Source organism: Pogoniulus pusillus, chromosome Z (assembly GCF_015220805.1).
Source record: "Pogoniulus pusillus isolate bPogPus1 chromosome Z, bPogPus1.pri, whole genome shotgun sequence".
NCBI lineage: Eukaryota > Metazoa > Chordata > Aves > Piciformes > Lybiidae > Pogoniulus > Pogoniulus pusillus.
In genome coordinates this window covers 83,823,517-83,838,396 of record NC_087309.1, presented here as the reverse complement: position 1 = coordinate 83,838,396, position 14,880 = coordinate 83,823,517, and the positions used below count along the sequence as shown (strand labels likewise).

Sequence of the window (14,880 nt, the reverse complement as noted above, 5' to 3'; positions counted from 1 at the left end):
GGTGTTCTTGTGGGAAAAGCTTGTTGGAACTATTGTGTTTGAGGAATAGTATAGGGTCTCAACTGTAATATTTGATGATGCATACTCAAATGAACAGACGGAAGGTTTTGTATTTGGCTTTGTGTCGTGGAGGGGATTTCTCTATTCCTCCCCTGTTAGGGGGAGGTGAGAAATTAATTTGAGGTGGTTTTTGATTTTTTTATAAAATTATTTATTAAAATTAACATTTACAAATTTGTACCACCCCCAACCACTATGAAATCCAAGTTCATTTGCAAGTTTATGAAAATAGCTTTGAGATATATTTACAGGGATTGATTATTAAATGGAAATATCAAATTATTAACAATTATTGACAGAGAGAAAGATTCCTTAGGCTTAATGCCTCTTAACAACTCTAGTGTCTGCCCAGCAAGGGCTGAAACTGTGTGTACTCTTCAGATAGAGATAACTTATATTACAAAGGAATTGAAGCTTGCTTAGGATGTGTTGCTCTCGAGTATTAATCATTAATCACCCTCCCGGGAATCATCTGTCTCAGCGTGTGCCCAGTATTGGGGTCTTGGTGAGCTGGGGTCTTGGTGAGCTGGAGTCTGTCCCGGCTTGCAAGGGATGATAAAGCTTTTCCCAGTCTCTGGGGTAAATTGAGTTTTCCCTTACCTTCACTCCTGGGGTGATTTCTGCCTCGGTGCTGCTTCTTCTTCTGGATGCTGTGCATGTCCAGGGATGATCAGCTGGCAGGAATTTCCCGATGCAGAAGAAGGATTTGTCCGTGTTGCTTCTGACACTGTCTGGCAGCTAGCAAGCTGCATTTGCAGGTTTGCAGACTGTCTGAGGGTCTGCTGAGCTCTGGGTCTTTCCAGAGTTACAGGATAACTGGCAAGTAGCATTTATGCCGTGCTGCAGGGAGATTTAACTCCGCAGATGAATCAAGATAGCTCTAGACTTTAGGCACGGGATCTCGGCTCCCCATATATGTATGGTGCAGGCATGAATGTGCTCTGCTTCTCAGAGGGCTTGCAGATAGCTTGGCTGTGCCTTGAGATCAATGCATGAGGCCTAAGCCTCTGTAATGCTTGCAAGTGAGCAAGTCCTGATCCTGTGTCTAGGCCAATGCAAGCAGGTCAGGGCAGCAAGATGCTGCTGTGGATCAGAGCTGAGTCTAAAATGCTCTAAGCTTGTGAACTGGTAAACAGTCTGGATCGTCTGATCGGACTGAACAGGACTGACCACGTGGTGCTGCTGTGCACCCCTCTTTAAAGGCTCTGGGGCCGAGATTCGTGGCTCGTTGGACATCTAAAATGACCAATTAGGCTGGCCGTAAGCCAAACCTTGCCCCAATAGGCAATAGAGATATGCCTGGACCCTCCCAATAGGGGATTACCTGCCCAGACCTCAGGGGTACACAGGCTGGGCGTGTGTGTTACACAATTTGTTTGCTGCCTCGTGGGTCCTGGCAGAAGAACATGTCTGGGCATGTAGAGGCATAGAAAAGCCTCAGTTTTGGGGCTACTGCCCCTCCACCACACTTTGCTTTGAGACTTCTCAACACTTTGAGTAACTGAGACTGCATTTTATACTACTGATGTATGCAATTGTCAGAAAAGGAGTGCCTTTAGAATACAGCACACAGATGTGATGCTTCTGTTTAAAGGATTAACAACTAATTTTATCTTCATTTTTTCTGGTAGCTGTTTAAACCAGCTTTTAGGGTAGAAAATTTCTCTGCCCTTTGCGTCATGTGTCGTGCTCTTGCTTGTTTGTTAATACTGAGTGTTTTCATACTTTGTCTCCAGATCACAAAAATTACACAAACCTTCAAGGGTTAAACAGAATTGAAAATTTTAGATGACAATACAATACTACTGTTTGTTTGCAGCTAGTACCTGTATTTCAGGAGCTCTCTTCAGTATGGGATTGTTACTGTGATTTTGCTGTATGACAGAAACATTGGTTCTAAATTTTTGTCATGGAATTAAGTAGCAATGAAATTTACTTTTTATTTGTAGCTTTGTTTCTGTGAAATAGATAACACTTTTGCTTTTAAAGGAAAAGCTTCATTTGTCTTTTCAGGACTCGTCTTTGAGTTAAGTTTTCAATAAGCAATCATTAAATATCCCAGGAAGGTATTTTTTATTTCTTTAATAAACAACTGGAATACTAATTTGGATAGGTACAGTAATGTATTTGTGACTTGACATTGAACTAAAGTATTGGTTGACAGCTGCAAAGGAAGAAATGGAAAGAAAGAATCTTTAAAAAGTTGTGTGCCTTTTACTGTGGGAAAACAAAACTCCTGTACTGTTTGACTCTTTATGAAAGCGGTAACTGTTTTGTTAGTAACAACTTTGGGGTTGGTTGTTTTTTTTTTGTTTGTTTTTCAGTCCTCCCACCCATATAATCACTGTTAATGGCAAGGAATGTATAAACTTTTCATCTTTTAACTTTCTTGGGCTTTTGGATAATGAAAAGGTCAAGGTGAGTTCTTGCACCTATTGTATTTGTGTGATTATTCACCTTTTACTTTAGATGTAATAATGACATAATAAAGCATAGACTTTGTCAAGTATACTTTTAAAGCAGCAGGGAAAATGATAAACTTTGTATTTTTGTCCTATTTGTCTTTTTACTGAAGTTTAAATTGCATTCTAGCAGATTATCAAGTCAGATTAGTATCTGATGTCCTTAATCACTAGAATCCAATTATGCTTAAACACTGTCTGAAGTAGCTTTTCTTTGAAATTAATTTATAGAATTCAGGATGTTATTGTACCTTCTATGAAGCAGAACGTGTTACATGATGCAAGAACTGGTCTTTTGATTTAGTTGGGGCAATTAACAAGGCAGGAATTGTAAAAATACAGTTGTTTTTATTTTTCCAAAAAGCCCTGCCCCCAAACTGTGTACAAAACTAGTAAAATTTTATTTATAGGTTCTAATTCGCTCAGGAATCTTTACAAGGATGCTTATGAGCAATTGTAGTAATTCAGGAAAGTCAGAAAAAATTAAGCCATGAAATAGCTTTAGCTCACTTGTAAGTAAGAGGCAGTCCAGAGCCCTGGGGACAGTCTGATTTACTAACACATGTGGAGTAGAAATTTAGAGATAGTCCCTGGACCTTCGTTGTGGCAGTCTCTGGAACTGCAAGTTACAATCCAGTTGTGGATCCATGCAGCATTAAGTCCAAGTAAATAAACTTGCTGAAGTCCAAAGACACAGCTTCCACAAGGCAAAAATCATGTAGAGACACTGCCTTAGCAGTGCAGGGAAAAAAGCCAACTTGCTGGTGTGTTCAGCAGCAGTTTACAGCAGAGGCAGGGTGCTTCCGGCAGGAAGCCAGGATGCAGTGGTCCAAGGAGATGCCAGATCAGAGTGCCACCAGCAGCTCTCTCTTAAATGGACCTAATGACTTGCTGGACTTGCAGACTTGTGAAGTGAACTGCACAGAACAGAGCAGAAGTGGGGACTGTGTGCACTTCTTTCATCACTCTAATTCAAACGTCTTCTTAGACACTGTGTCCAATGACATATATATACTGGGTGCAAAGAATCCAGCCAATCACCAGCCCAGATTTTGTCATGAGCTTTGTCATGGGTGAGTACACATGTGAGAAAGGGGCACATTTTGCTGTTCCCTGTTGAAGCACACAGGGGTGGGGGAAAACAGTTTCACACCTACTTCTTCTGCCATTCAAACCTCTGGAGTTGGAGAGGTGAAGAAGAGACTTTGGAGTGCCCTGCCACACCTGTAGATGTGTAACTGGCCTGGTATAGATTGTCAGTGTGAAGTATATGGAAGAGTTAGAACTAGTGTAGAAAGAAGTGTTTAACGTAATTTTGTTTTGTTAAAGAGTGCAGCCCAGGCATCTCTCAAGAAATATGGTGTGGGCACTTGTGGACCTCGGGGATTCTATGGTACTTTTGGTGAGTAATTTTTTTTTTTTATCTACCTTTAAAGGTGTTCAGACTGGTTTGGTAAATTGGCCAGAACAGTCCTGCATATGAGCAGCAGATTATTTCTATCACTATGAAGAACAGTTTTACTGTCGTTGTTAAAATAGTGATAACATTTGTTGTTTGTAGCTTTGTATCTTACTCATTTTATGTACTTGCTTACTCTTTCTAATGCTGGTCTTGCAGGAGAGTCACGAAGATAAATATAGTCTGGTTTAGTTCTGGTCGACATGTTAGAAAGAGAAAATAAACATACCACAATTTAATCATGCAGGGTGAATTTAAGAGTAAATTAACAATAAACTGCCCACAAGAGGGCAGTCTGATTCCTATGATAACGCTGTTAGATAAATATGTCTGGTCTGTTAGTGAAGTTTTTTCCCTTACTGGTAACTTCAGTATTGTAATTAAGAAATTTTGTCGTGCAAGCATGTGTTACTAAGGATTTTTTTTTTTTTGCTCTTTCTAAGAAGTAAATGTCAGGTATTGGTATTTTGAAATACTTCATGGAAGACAGAAATACATAAATTGATGCACAGTTGCAGGCTAAAACCGTCTACTCCTGGACTTGTAAACTTTCCTGTCTCTGTTTGGAGGTGATGGTATTCACAATGTCTTCGTACTCAGATTTTCATAGTTAGCTTCCTGTAGGCTTGACCTAAATTCAAGACTAACATGAACTTTTCTTTGTTTATCAAACTACATAGTTTCATCATACTGAACTCTACCAGATTTGTCACGCAGAATTATCCTCTTAGAGACTGATTCTCATGTCAATATTAGAGATATCTTTGTTTGTAAATGTACTAAATAATATGTAATTTCTTTTGAATGGTGACTTGATTCTTCGTATCTCCACCTATTTGATTTCCTAGATTTAGTGAATATTTACTAAGATGTTTTTGCATTGTACTAAGTTCCTGAAAACTGTATCTGTGCTTTTAGCCTATGATAACTTTGAAATAGTGCATTCACACCTAACAGAACCTTTGTGGTTATTTTCTCCGTAATGACAGCTGAGGTATTTGGTGCTAGAATTTTTTTAAAGGCTATTCTTGATTGCCAGGGATCCACAATTTCTCTGCTGCTGTGAAAATTAGTACTGGCTACCTGACTGAAATACATAAAAGGAATTTTGTCTCAGTTCTGCTTTTGACTTGCATGCAGACATGTGCTAGGCACTGATGTGGCACTTTGTAGCTGTTGTTTTCAATCTCACCATTTTACAAAGCATTAATTTCCTTATGATATATCAAATTTGTGTATGCCATATGCCATCCCAAGCTTAAATCTCCTTACCCGTGGCAAAATTAACTAGGCTTGTAAAATTATTTTCATTAATGCAAATCAGATCATATTCATTAGCTCAATACTGCTGACAGTATTTCTTCCACACAGTTTTCACCTAGCCCTTGCTCAGTATAGTGGTGATTGTTGCTGAGTGAATCTCAGTCAGAAGTGTGTGCATTGCAATTTTTAACTGTCATGGTCTCCTTCTCACTTTCTTTAGTTAAAAGATATAGATGGTGTTTTACATAAAATGTTTTTTCATGTGTATGGTTATCTGGACACTCAAAGTATTAGTTCAGTCCTTGTTTCCTCTAATTTTTTATGCTACTGACAGAGCTTCAAGAACCATTTTTGGCTAAATATTGTGTATCGTGCATGTTTTAAGTGTGATGTGGCCAGCCTTTTCTTTTTCTTTGGTTTTTTTGGAGGGGAGAGGTGGTTTTTGTTTGGGTAGTGAGGGTGGTTTTTTTTTTTTGTTTCTTTGGCGGGGGCATGGAGGTTATTGTTTGATGGTTTGGGGTTTTGTTTGGTTGGATTTTTTTTGTTTGTTTGCTTTTTGTTTGGTGGTTTTTATAGTGCTTGCTGTCACAAAATTTTCTGTCTTGAGCATTTTGTTCAATAATTGAATCAAAGCTTGTCTGTCCTGTTTTGAAGACTCTGTGGAGACTGTTTCATTGTCCATGCAACAATAATCAAACAAAAAAAAAACCCCAAACCTAAACAAACAAAAAAAACACCCACAGATTTTGAAAAAGGGCACTTAAAAATCTATATCAGAAGTTAGATTGATTAGATTGGATAATTACAATCAGTATCCTTCCTTGCAGAGACTTAAGAGAAGAAAATCTCTTCTAGGTTTCTCTGAATGGTCATTATGTCTAATAGATCTGGATCACAGTGATAGATAACATAACTTAGAAATACTGAGTTGTTTTGTTGTTTATTGCTTTCCCCACCCCTCACCTAAAGCCATCAGAAAGTAAAATAAAATAATTCTTATATACTGATTTTCTTTTTGGTATTCAAGTGAACATTAGGAAAGGATTGCCGAAGATCTGTAGTTTGTAGTCTATGGATATAGTTGCTGTTGACTATGATTTAGGAGGCTGTTGTTTGAAGACGTACCTTTTGCTTTTATTACATAAATATATTAATCAGATGGATGTGCCCTTCTGGAAAGTGATTATGTCCAGTGTGGCAAAGTTAATATTTTTACTGACATTTTTCTCCCTAAACTGTTGCTGTTGGTACTTGGCTTAGAAAGAGCAACACTGACATAACCATGTCTCAGGCTGTTGGAGGATCTGTATTTTTAACTGATGTTGCCTCATTTGGTTTGTTTCAAAGAACTTTCAATAACTGCAAAAAGGTAATGTTTGCCCAGTGGTGTCTTTCAAGTCATACACTAAGGACCTCTAGCTGCCTTTTAATTTCACTCATTTCCAGTCAATGAAAGTCATAATAGTTGTACATTTGCTAGGAGAAGCAGGGAGTGGCAAAAGAATTGCACAAACAAAATAACAGTTTGTATGATACAGGTTATTTGCTTAGGCAGAATACTTAACCCTATGGTCACTTTTATGCAACAATGGTCCACTCACCATGTGGTATTATCCTTCTTAATCTGATGTGGATCACTTCAACACAACTGTTTTGGAAATTCTTGCCTGTGTAATTGTGTCAGTTTATTTTAAGGGTGAGTAATCTCAGGCACGGAGATTCAATTGGCTGAATTGTGTTCAGGAGGTTTTATGTGATTGCAGCTTGACAAGCAGTATTCCGTTACAGTGATAGCTGTGGTGTATGCAGTGGAAACATCAGCTTGGAAGAACTGACAGTCTGCCAACAGGACCTTACAATTGCTATAATTAAATAGTTATTTCTTGTCTGACTTTAGTAGCTGTGCTCCCAAGTCACAGTCCAGGAACGCAGTATTATTCACTTGCAGTCTAATTCCTATTGCATAAGAACATGAGAGATCTACATTATATAAATATTTTCAGATCTGTCAGCGTTTCTGACTAATACTGAGTTACTTGTCAGTTTGAGTCTGGATTGGTTACGACTGGATTTTTTTGGGAATTGATTCGTTGTAACGTATTCCCTACAAACAGGGATTCTGTCTGCTTCAGTTAAAGGCAAAAAGCAATGGTAGACTGTTTAATTATTTTTTGTGGCAGAAAGTCTAAGCTATCTTCAGTTTTTCTCTCAAATAGATGTGCACTTGGAATTAGAAGAACGGCTAGCAAAATTCATGAGGACAGAGGAAGCTATTATTTACTCATATGGATTTGCAACAATTGCTAGTGCTATTCCTGCATATTCAAAAAGAGGGGACATTGTGTTTGTGTGAGTATTGTTACTTACTTCGGAAAAAACAGAGTTCTTCTATGAATTTTTCTTTTTTATTATTGGTGATGATATTAAGTTAACCACATAGAAAACAGTGCTGGTGTTCATCAAGTATTTTGTTGCATAAAGCTCAAATATCTTTGCCAAATACTCCAAATCAGTTACTGCTTTTATCATGGAAGAAAAGACTTGAACACTCAGCTAAAAGAAACAAAACCAAACAACCAGCCGAAGTCATGCACGCAAGAACTAACAGTAGTCTAATACCTTCTTTTATTCTTAAGAGTGTGCACAGTCCTATTTGTTTTTTTTTCCTGTTTAATGCTGACTTTTCACCTTTCTTGCAGGACAGTTGTTCTCATGCATATTTGCAGTAGATTAGATGAATAAATATTATTACATATTAAAATAACACAAGAGCTATGCAGGGTTGAATTACATATTCATCAAGCCCAATATCAGGTCCCAGAGCATATTCTGTCATAATCTGTCTAGGGAAGACTGGGGAAAAAAGATAAGTTAAAAACCAAGAAACAAACCCAACAAACAAGAGAAACAATGTAACGATATTCAAAACGTTCTGAGCCAAAGGGAAGGGTTTGGATTTAGTAGATTAATGTGTTTTTCTCAAGCTTTCCTATTCTTTTAGTACCATTGTGCATCTTTGATATACCAAATGCTTCTATGGAATGTAATTTCAGTTTAACTTGGACCAGTATGAAGACATACCTGTTTTGAAAATAATACCTACTAGTTAATACATCTGTTTTGGTTTTTTTTAGACTGAACTAATGCATCTTCTCCATGAGAGGAGTGAGTGGGTAGCAATGCGGGGCTCAGAGGCCTGCTGAGGTTGAGTTACAGCACACTGATAACTTTGTATTGGTCTGTTAAAATCTCTTTTCAGTGAATTCTTTTCAAAGTGTAGGGCTTGTCACTCGTTTGACTTATTTTACAGAAGTGTCCTCGTAACTTTGATCATGTTTTTGGTCATATTTGAACATTTTGCAGATCAGTCTTTTTGTGACAGCCAACCAGGATTTTTGCACAGTCTTCAAGATTCTCCTCACTTAGAGAAGATCTCACCATTTAAGAGCATTTTGGATAAAATTACAACACTTAGCATTTGCAAAAAGTTTCATTTACTTGCCATTTTTAAAAGATTAGGTGACTTAAAACAGCTGTGAGATTGGCTTTTCCAACTCAAAACCAGTGGATAGGTCTTCGAGCACTGAACTAATATTTCCCAAAGGATATTAAAGCTGGTTTTGAGTTCTTGGAGGACCACTCTAAATGTTGCATCAATATCTCTCCACAATTTTTCTAAGACCCAGAGGAAATGGAGTGAGAAATTTCTGGGGTGATTACCATGGGCTTGTACCTGTTTCTTGGAATGTTGTGCTCGAATAAACCGTCACATACAAAAGAGAAAAGGGACTGATGTTCACTTTAAAAGGAAAAACTGTTGAGTTGCTTTTAGTAGCTACAGTGCTTACGGTTGAGAAGCTTTGAAAGCAAGTTTTCAGAATGCTGCTTTAAATCTGATCTTACCTACACGTAAATACAGATATCTTCTCAGAAGAACATTCCTACTAGCCAACTTTCTTTGAATATTGTTAAACCAAGTGCAAACCTAGAAGGCCTTGCTGTATTTACAGAGATGAAGCTGCCTGCTTTGCTATTCAGAAGGGATTACAAGCATCTCGCAGTAACATAAAATTATTTAAGCATAATGATATGGCTGACCTTGAACGACTATTGAAAGAACAAGAAATTGAAGATCAAAAGGTACCATACCTTTGAAGTAATATTTGTACTTTTTTGTTCCACCCCCACATTTTTTGCAGGGTTTTATAATTGAATGCAATGCTTTTAGGCAGTTGTTTGATTTTCATAAATCTCTGAGCAGTTAATATTTTTATGTCATTAAGATGATATTTTATTTTAAAGGCATATTTATTTGCTTGCATTTGTCTAACAGAACACTAGAAACAAGCTCACAGGCATTAGTTCTTTGGGAGTGTCTTTATGGGCAGATGACTGAAGTGTGAGATTACGGTGTTTTTTTTTTTTTTAAATACTGTGCAGAGTTTTTTTAAAGCCTTCTAGGAATTTTTGTAATTATATTTGTCTAATAAATTATACCAGTTATTATCCATTCAAATGCCACACCATAAAATCAACACAAGTCCAAAGCCTTTAATTTTTGGAATCAACATGATTCTGTTTTTCTTTCCTCTCTTAGACTCCTGCCCGGTCTTGCATTCAACTCTTAAAATGTCCTCATTTGAAAAATTCTGCTTAGCTTGATGGCACATTTATCATATTGATAGCAACACAAAAGGGCATCCAAAAGCATCTACTAAAATCAGCATCAGCAAGTAAAGATAACTGGGTTAACTTAATTTCAAAAGAATTGGCTGAAGAGCTATCAGCATTATGTGGCTTATTCACAGCATGCTGAACAGTTGCAGACAATTGCGAGAAAGCTGATTTTATGATAACACACAGAAAAAGTAAGGTAGATAAACTGCTTCATTTTAAGCCAGTCATCTTTACACCAGTCTAAATCAGTAATGGATCTGATTAAAGGCAAATTTACAGCCAATATACTAGCTAACAACTAGTTAATATACCTTCATGGAAAATACATTGTCATATAGTCTTCACATGAGTTTTTCTATGCAGTTGAAGTGATGCAGTTTCCTTAATGTGTGTTGCAGAGTGCTCTGATTTAGGTACATGATTAAAGCTTCTGAATGTAATTGGCTGAATGTGAACAGAGTTGCTGGGCAATGTCTTTATCACATATCATAAACCATGTATGCATAACTAAGACGTACTGACTAGCAAGGGGTAGATCTTGGCACTAGAGTTGGTCCAAGTAGTTGAGGAGCTATGCCTGCCACTTAGAAAAGTCAAATAGATGTTCTCTAATTTTTTTCACAAGAACTGGAAAAAGTACAAAGCATGACTTTTAATATTCTTGACCAGAATATACCAATAAGATTTAAAGTAAATATTAAAATAGCATTTTAAAAACACAAACCTCAAATTATGCTGTTGAAATTTAAACAGAAACCAGTGATGGATATTCTTATGATCTATATTGTCCAAAGGTCTGACAAGGGGATTGTAACCGGAATATTACAAATACCTTGGGACTGTATTTTCTAAGTACAGTTCTTGTGAGAAGTCTGTGCTGCACTGAGGAACTCTGTGCATAAACAACTTGTTGAAAAGCTGAAATTAATGATGAGTCCAAGACTCCAAGTACTTTTCATGTAGTTGTATTGTTTGCATTTTATTCATGAAGTTCAGATGGATTGGTTATGATTTTTTGCAAAACAAGGCATCTTAAATCTTCCATAACAGTTAAAAGCTTTAAAAAAGTGATAAAGTAAAAGGTAATCCAATGAGGCATTTCAGCTTTTTTTTTAACAAATGGTAGATGCTGTTCAAATCAAAGTAAAGCCTGCTTGAAAAAGAGACACTCTCTTCCTCCCTGTTACTGTCTTTTCCTATTAAAAAAATCATCAGTTTTGCTTGCTAATAATGATGGATATTAACTGAAATCTTATCTTTCTCTGAAGAATCCTCGCAAGGCTCGTGTAACTCGAAGATTTATTGTAGTGGAAGGATTGTATATGAACACAGGAGATGTTTGCCCTCTTCCAGAACTGGTGAGTGGTCTAATTTTTTTTGTTAAACTTGGCATATGAAAACTTCTGGCTAATGGACCTGTAGTATCATATAATTAAGCTTACACAGAAAAGCTCTACCATGCAGATTTTTTTTATTTACCTTTCTGTTTCTCAAATGTTCTGTAAGTGCACTCAGAAATCTTTGTTGTTTCGACACTTCTGATCAGGATTAGTGTTCTGAAGCTATATATAATGAGACTTGTAAGTGAGTATCTAATTATAGTATATTTTTCAGGTTAAGCTGAGACCTTAATTTCAGTGGTATCATATAATACCAAATTGTTAAAAGTAAATGATATCTTAAAAAAAAGGAAAAGAAGTTTTAAATAAATACTCATATTATAAACAGTGACTCAGAAGAAAACATTTCCTGTTCAGTATAATTTAGCTTTTTGTGCAGACTGTGTTCTGGTAGGTAATGGGAGAAATGCCATGGAAATGCATTATCTGGAAAGCAACAGATAGCCTATTAAAAAAAAAGAACACCAGGTATTTTTATTACATAAACATATATGAATTTTAATATTACATGATGGCATATTTTTGTAGACTTTTACAATATTTTTAATAGCAGAACACAACTCTAGAGCTAACACTGTTGCAGTATTCAACATACTGTACTTATCTGTCTTTACCTTATCTTCCTTGCCCATTTTATTGCTAAGTTCTGATGGACTTGACTTGTGTCCTGTGTAATTTGCTCCATTTCCCAGATAAAATTGAAATATAAATACAAAGTTAGAATATTTTTGGAGGAGAGCCTTTCCTTTGGAGTTCTTGGAGAACATGGAAGAGGAATTACTGAACACTTTGGAATAAATGTAAGTGCTTTTTTTGTGGGTGCTCTTGCAAACAAGAGACTTGAACAGAGAGAAGTCAGGCAACTCATTTCTTGTACTAGTGGCATTAACGATATATGTCAGTGTGCAACAGAAGTCTAAATATACTTTTATAAGTCTCAAATCATTCAGGTCTTGGCATTGTTCTTTCACTTACTTATCTGTAGTGAATAAGATAACAATTTGTTTATGATGCATAATTTATCTTTTGTTTTGACACTCAAAGCAGTATTTTCCAGCCACATGTATTTAGATGCCATACTTACATGGAAGTATTTTTGAGCTAAGGATGAGTTAGCAAAATCTTCAGTGCATAGCCAGCCTACTTTGCTATGTCTTTGACTCCGGTGGGGAAGAATTGTGTAAAGTTTTTGATGTGGCGTCTATGCAGCTGAGGAGTATTCTGAAACTCAAAAAATGTTATCCTTGCTGTTGTTTGTTACCATGGCCACCTGAACTGGGAAGGAAGAAGTTACCTTTTGGTTTTCTGCAGTGTCTGAGTTCAAGTCGGAAGTGAAATACCAGCTTCTGAGAATTCATTCTGTTGTCTTCTATCTCCTGTTGTTTTTACTTTGTGTCTTAAGAGAAGATGAATGTTAAACTACTTCAGAAAAGGAAACAAAGTACTGCTGTGATGCTTCCCAAGTACACCCTGTTTAATTGTTTTCTATGTTATGTTCAGTTACAAATTTAATCTTTAAGTTTGTCTGCTCAGAACAGGAATTTGTGGCAGTAGTCAATATGTGTTACAGAGCCTGGAAAAAAGTATTTGTAACTAACCAATGAAATAAGGCGATTGTCTCTAAGGTTCAAGCTCTGATTTAAATAGACCTATGCTCAGTTTTGATCACATTCTAACCCCTATTGACTGCAGTGGAACTACTTGTATTCTTAAAAAACACTGTCATACTGTGCTTTGAAGATTGTCATCAGTATCTCTGTAATGTTTTTTCTGTTGGTGTTCTTCATGTTGCAGTGCCTGCAGAAGAATGATCCTATGTAAATTATCTACGGATTCATAAATGACAGTTTCAAAAGTCTCATTTTAAATTGTTGTTTTTGAATGTAGCTTCATTTTAATATGTGATCAGTTTAGTGGATATATTCTGATATTTGTAATAGGAAACAAGATATATCTTTAATAGATGTATTTTATAAATAGTCTTCAAAATCATCACAAACATCTCTTAACAACTTGTTAATTTAACTGGCAGATGGATGACATAGATCTTATTAGTGCAAACATGGAAAATTCACTGGCTTCTATTGGAGGATTTTGCTGTGGGAGATCTTTTATTATTGACCATCAGGTAAGCCAGGAATCATTTTTATGTGGTGTGGCAGGATTTGATACTCAGAAATTAGAACTAGTAATTAATATCAGTTTGCAAGGAGTGTTATTAAATAAGTAATTATTCAGCAGTTGATTCCAAATAGAAACTGTCTGATTCTGTGAAATATTGTAGATGACCTGGAGACTTAAAAGTAAGTCCTTAAATGAATCAGTAAGTGTGGAGAAAAGATTGTTTAAATGTGTCTGAACTGACTTTTTTGTTTACAGAAGTATAGACAGTATTAAAAGGTTGCTGGATTTTTTTTGTTTTTTGTGGTTTTCTTTCTCCACAGCGATTGTCTGGTCAAGGCTACTGCTTTTCTGCATCCCTACCTCCTTTGTTAGCTGCTGCTGCTATTGAGGCTCTGAATATTATGGAAGATAATCCAGGTACTTAATTCAGGAAAATATTTTTTTCCAGCCTTTCTTAACCCAAAACTAATAACTCACACTTATCCGTTCTTTAATCCCTCACTCTTTTACTGTTTTAAATCCTCTTTTCTTTTTCAGCTAGCTTCACGTGATTTTTTCTTCCTATAATTTCCCATCCTGCCTTAGTCCTTCCATGTTTCCTCCCCTTCTTCCAGCTGAAATGAGTAAATTAGGTGAGACTAGGAGAGACAGTTACTCTAAGTAAATATTGTGCTTTACAGACTATTGATATGCTGCATTTTTTAAAACAAAATCCTTCAGGACAAATGGAGGAAGGGAAAATTAACAAGAAACAAATGGGAATACATTTCCTCAGGATTGCACAACCCCTTCCCTTCCACTTGCACTACTTAATTATTTTTTTCTTCTCCAAGTAAGAATCCAGTTGAGAATCTTAGGAATGATCATGGTGCAAACGGTTGCAATTTTGATAGAATCAAGTTCATGGCCTTTGGATAAAGTTGGCAGGGAGGAGTTTCTGCTCCAAGTATCAGAGAATTATGCTTTTGTCTAGAACCTAGCCATAAATTGGACTTGCCACTTCAATCTTGTTATCAAGTGTTTGTGTCATCTGGACACATGTGCAGCTGGAATGATGAGATTAAGGAAAGTTACGTATTTGTCAGATCTTAAAAGCCTGTCATTTCCTGTCAGAAATGGGAAACTGGGAACATTATGAAGATTAGTTAAGAGACTTAGTACTTTGATAGATAGTTATATATTCATTTTCCTTCAAAATTTTTAAAAGGCTTAAACTTAGAGAAATCTAAAGTATAAGCAGGATATCTAAGCCTTTTTTTGTGTGTGTGTTTTTTCTTTATTTGTGTGTGGTTTTTGTTTGTTGTGTATGTAGATATTTTTCAGACTCTCCGGGCTAAATGTGAACGAATTCACAAAGCTTTACAAGGGTGAGTGTTTTGGGGGTTTTTTTGTTGATTTGACCACGCCTTTATAATGACAACTTTAAAGATGTCCA

At 36.4% G+C, this 14,880-nt stretch overlaps 1 protein-coding gene across 1 annotated transcript in view; it reads left to right on the top strand.

Moving 5' to 3' along the window:
* The window catches only part of SPTLC1 (serine palmitoyltransferase long chain base subunit 1), a 40,141-nt gene that overhangs the window by 19,417 nt on the left and 5,844 nt on the right, over positions 1-14,880 (top strand). The window contains exons 4-12 of the mRNA XM_064176597.1: positions 2,385-2,478; positions 3,852-3,924; positions 7,461-7,593; positions 9,255-9,384; positions 11,190-11,279; positions 12,014-12,121; positions 13,354-13,449; positions 13,766-13,862; positions 14,758-14,812. Of these exons, the coding sequence (XP_064032667.1) occupies positions 2,385-2,478; positions 3,852-3,924; positions 7,461-7,593; positions 9,255-9,384; positions 11,190-11,279; positions 12,014-12,121; positions 13,354-13,449; positions 13,766-13,862; positions 14,758-14,812 (876 nt within the window). The remainder of the gene's footprint in view (positions 1-2,384; positions 2,479-3,851; positions 3,925-7,460; positions 7,594-9,254; positions 9,385-11,189; positions 11,280-12,013; positions 12,122-13,353; positions 13,450-13,765; positions 13,863-14,757; positions 14,813-14,880) is intronic.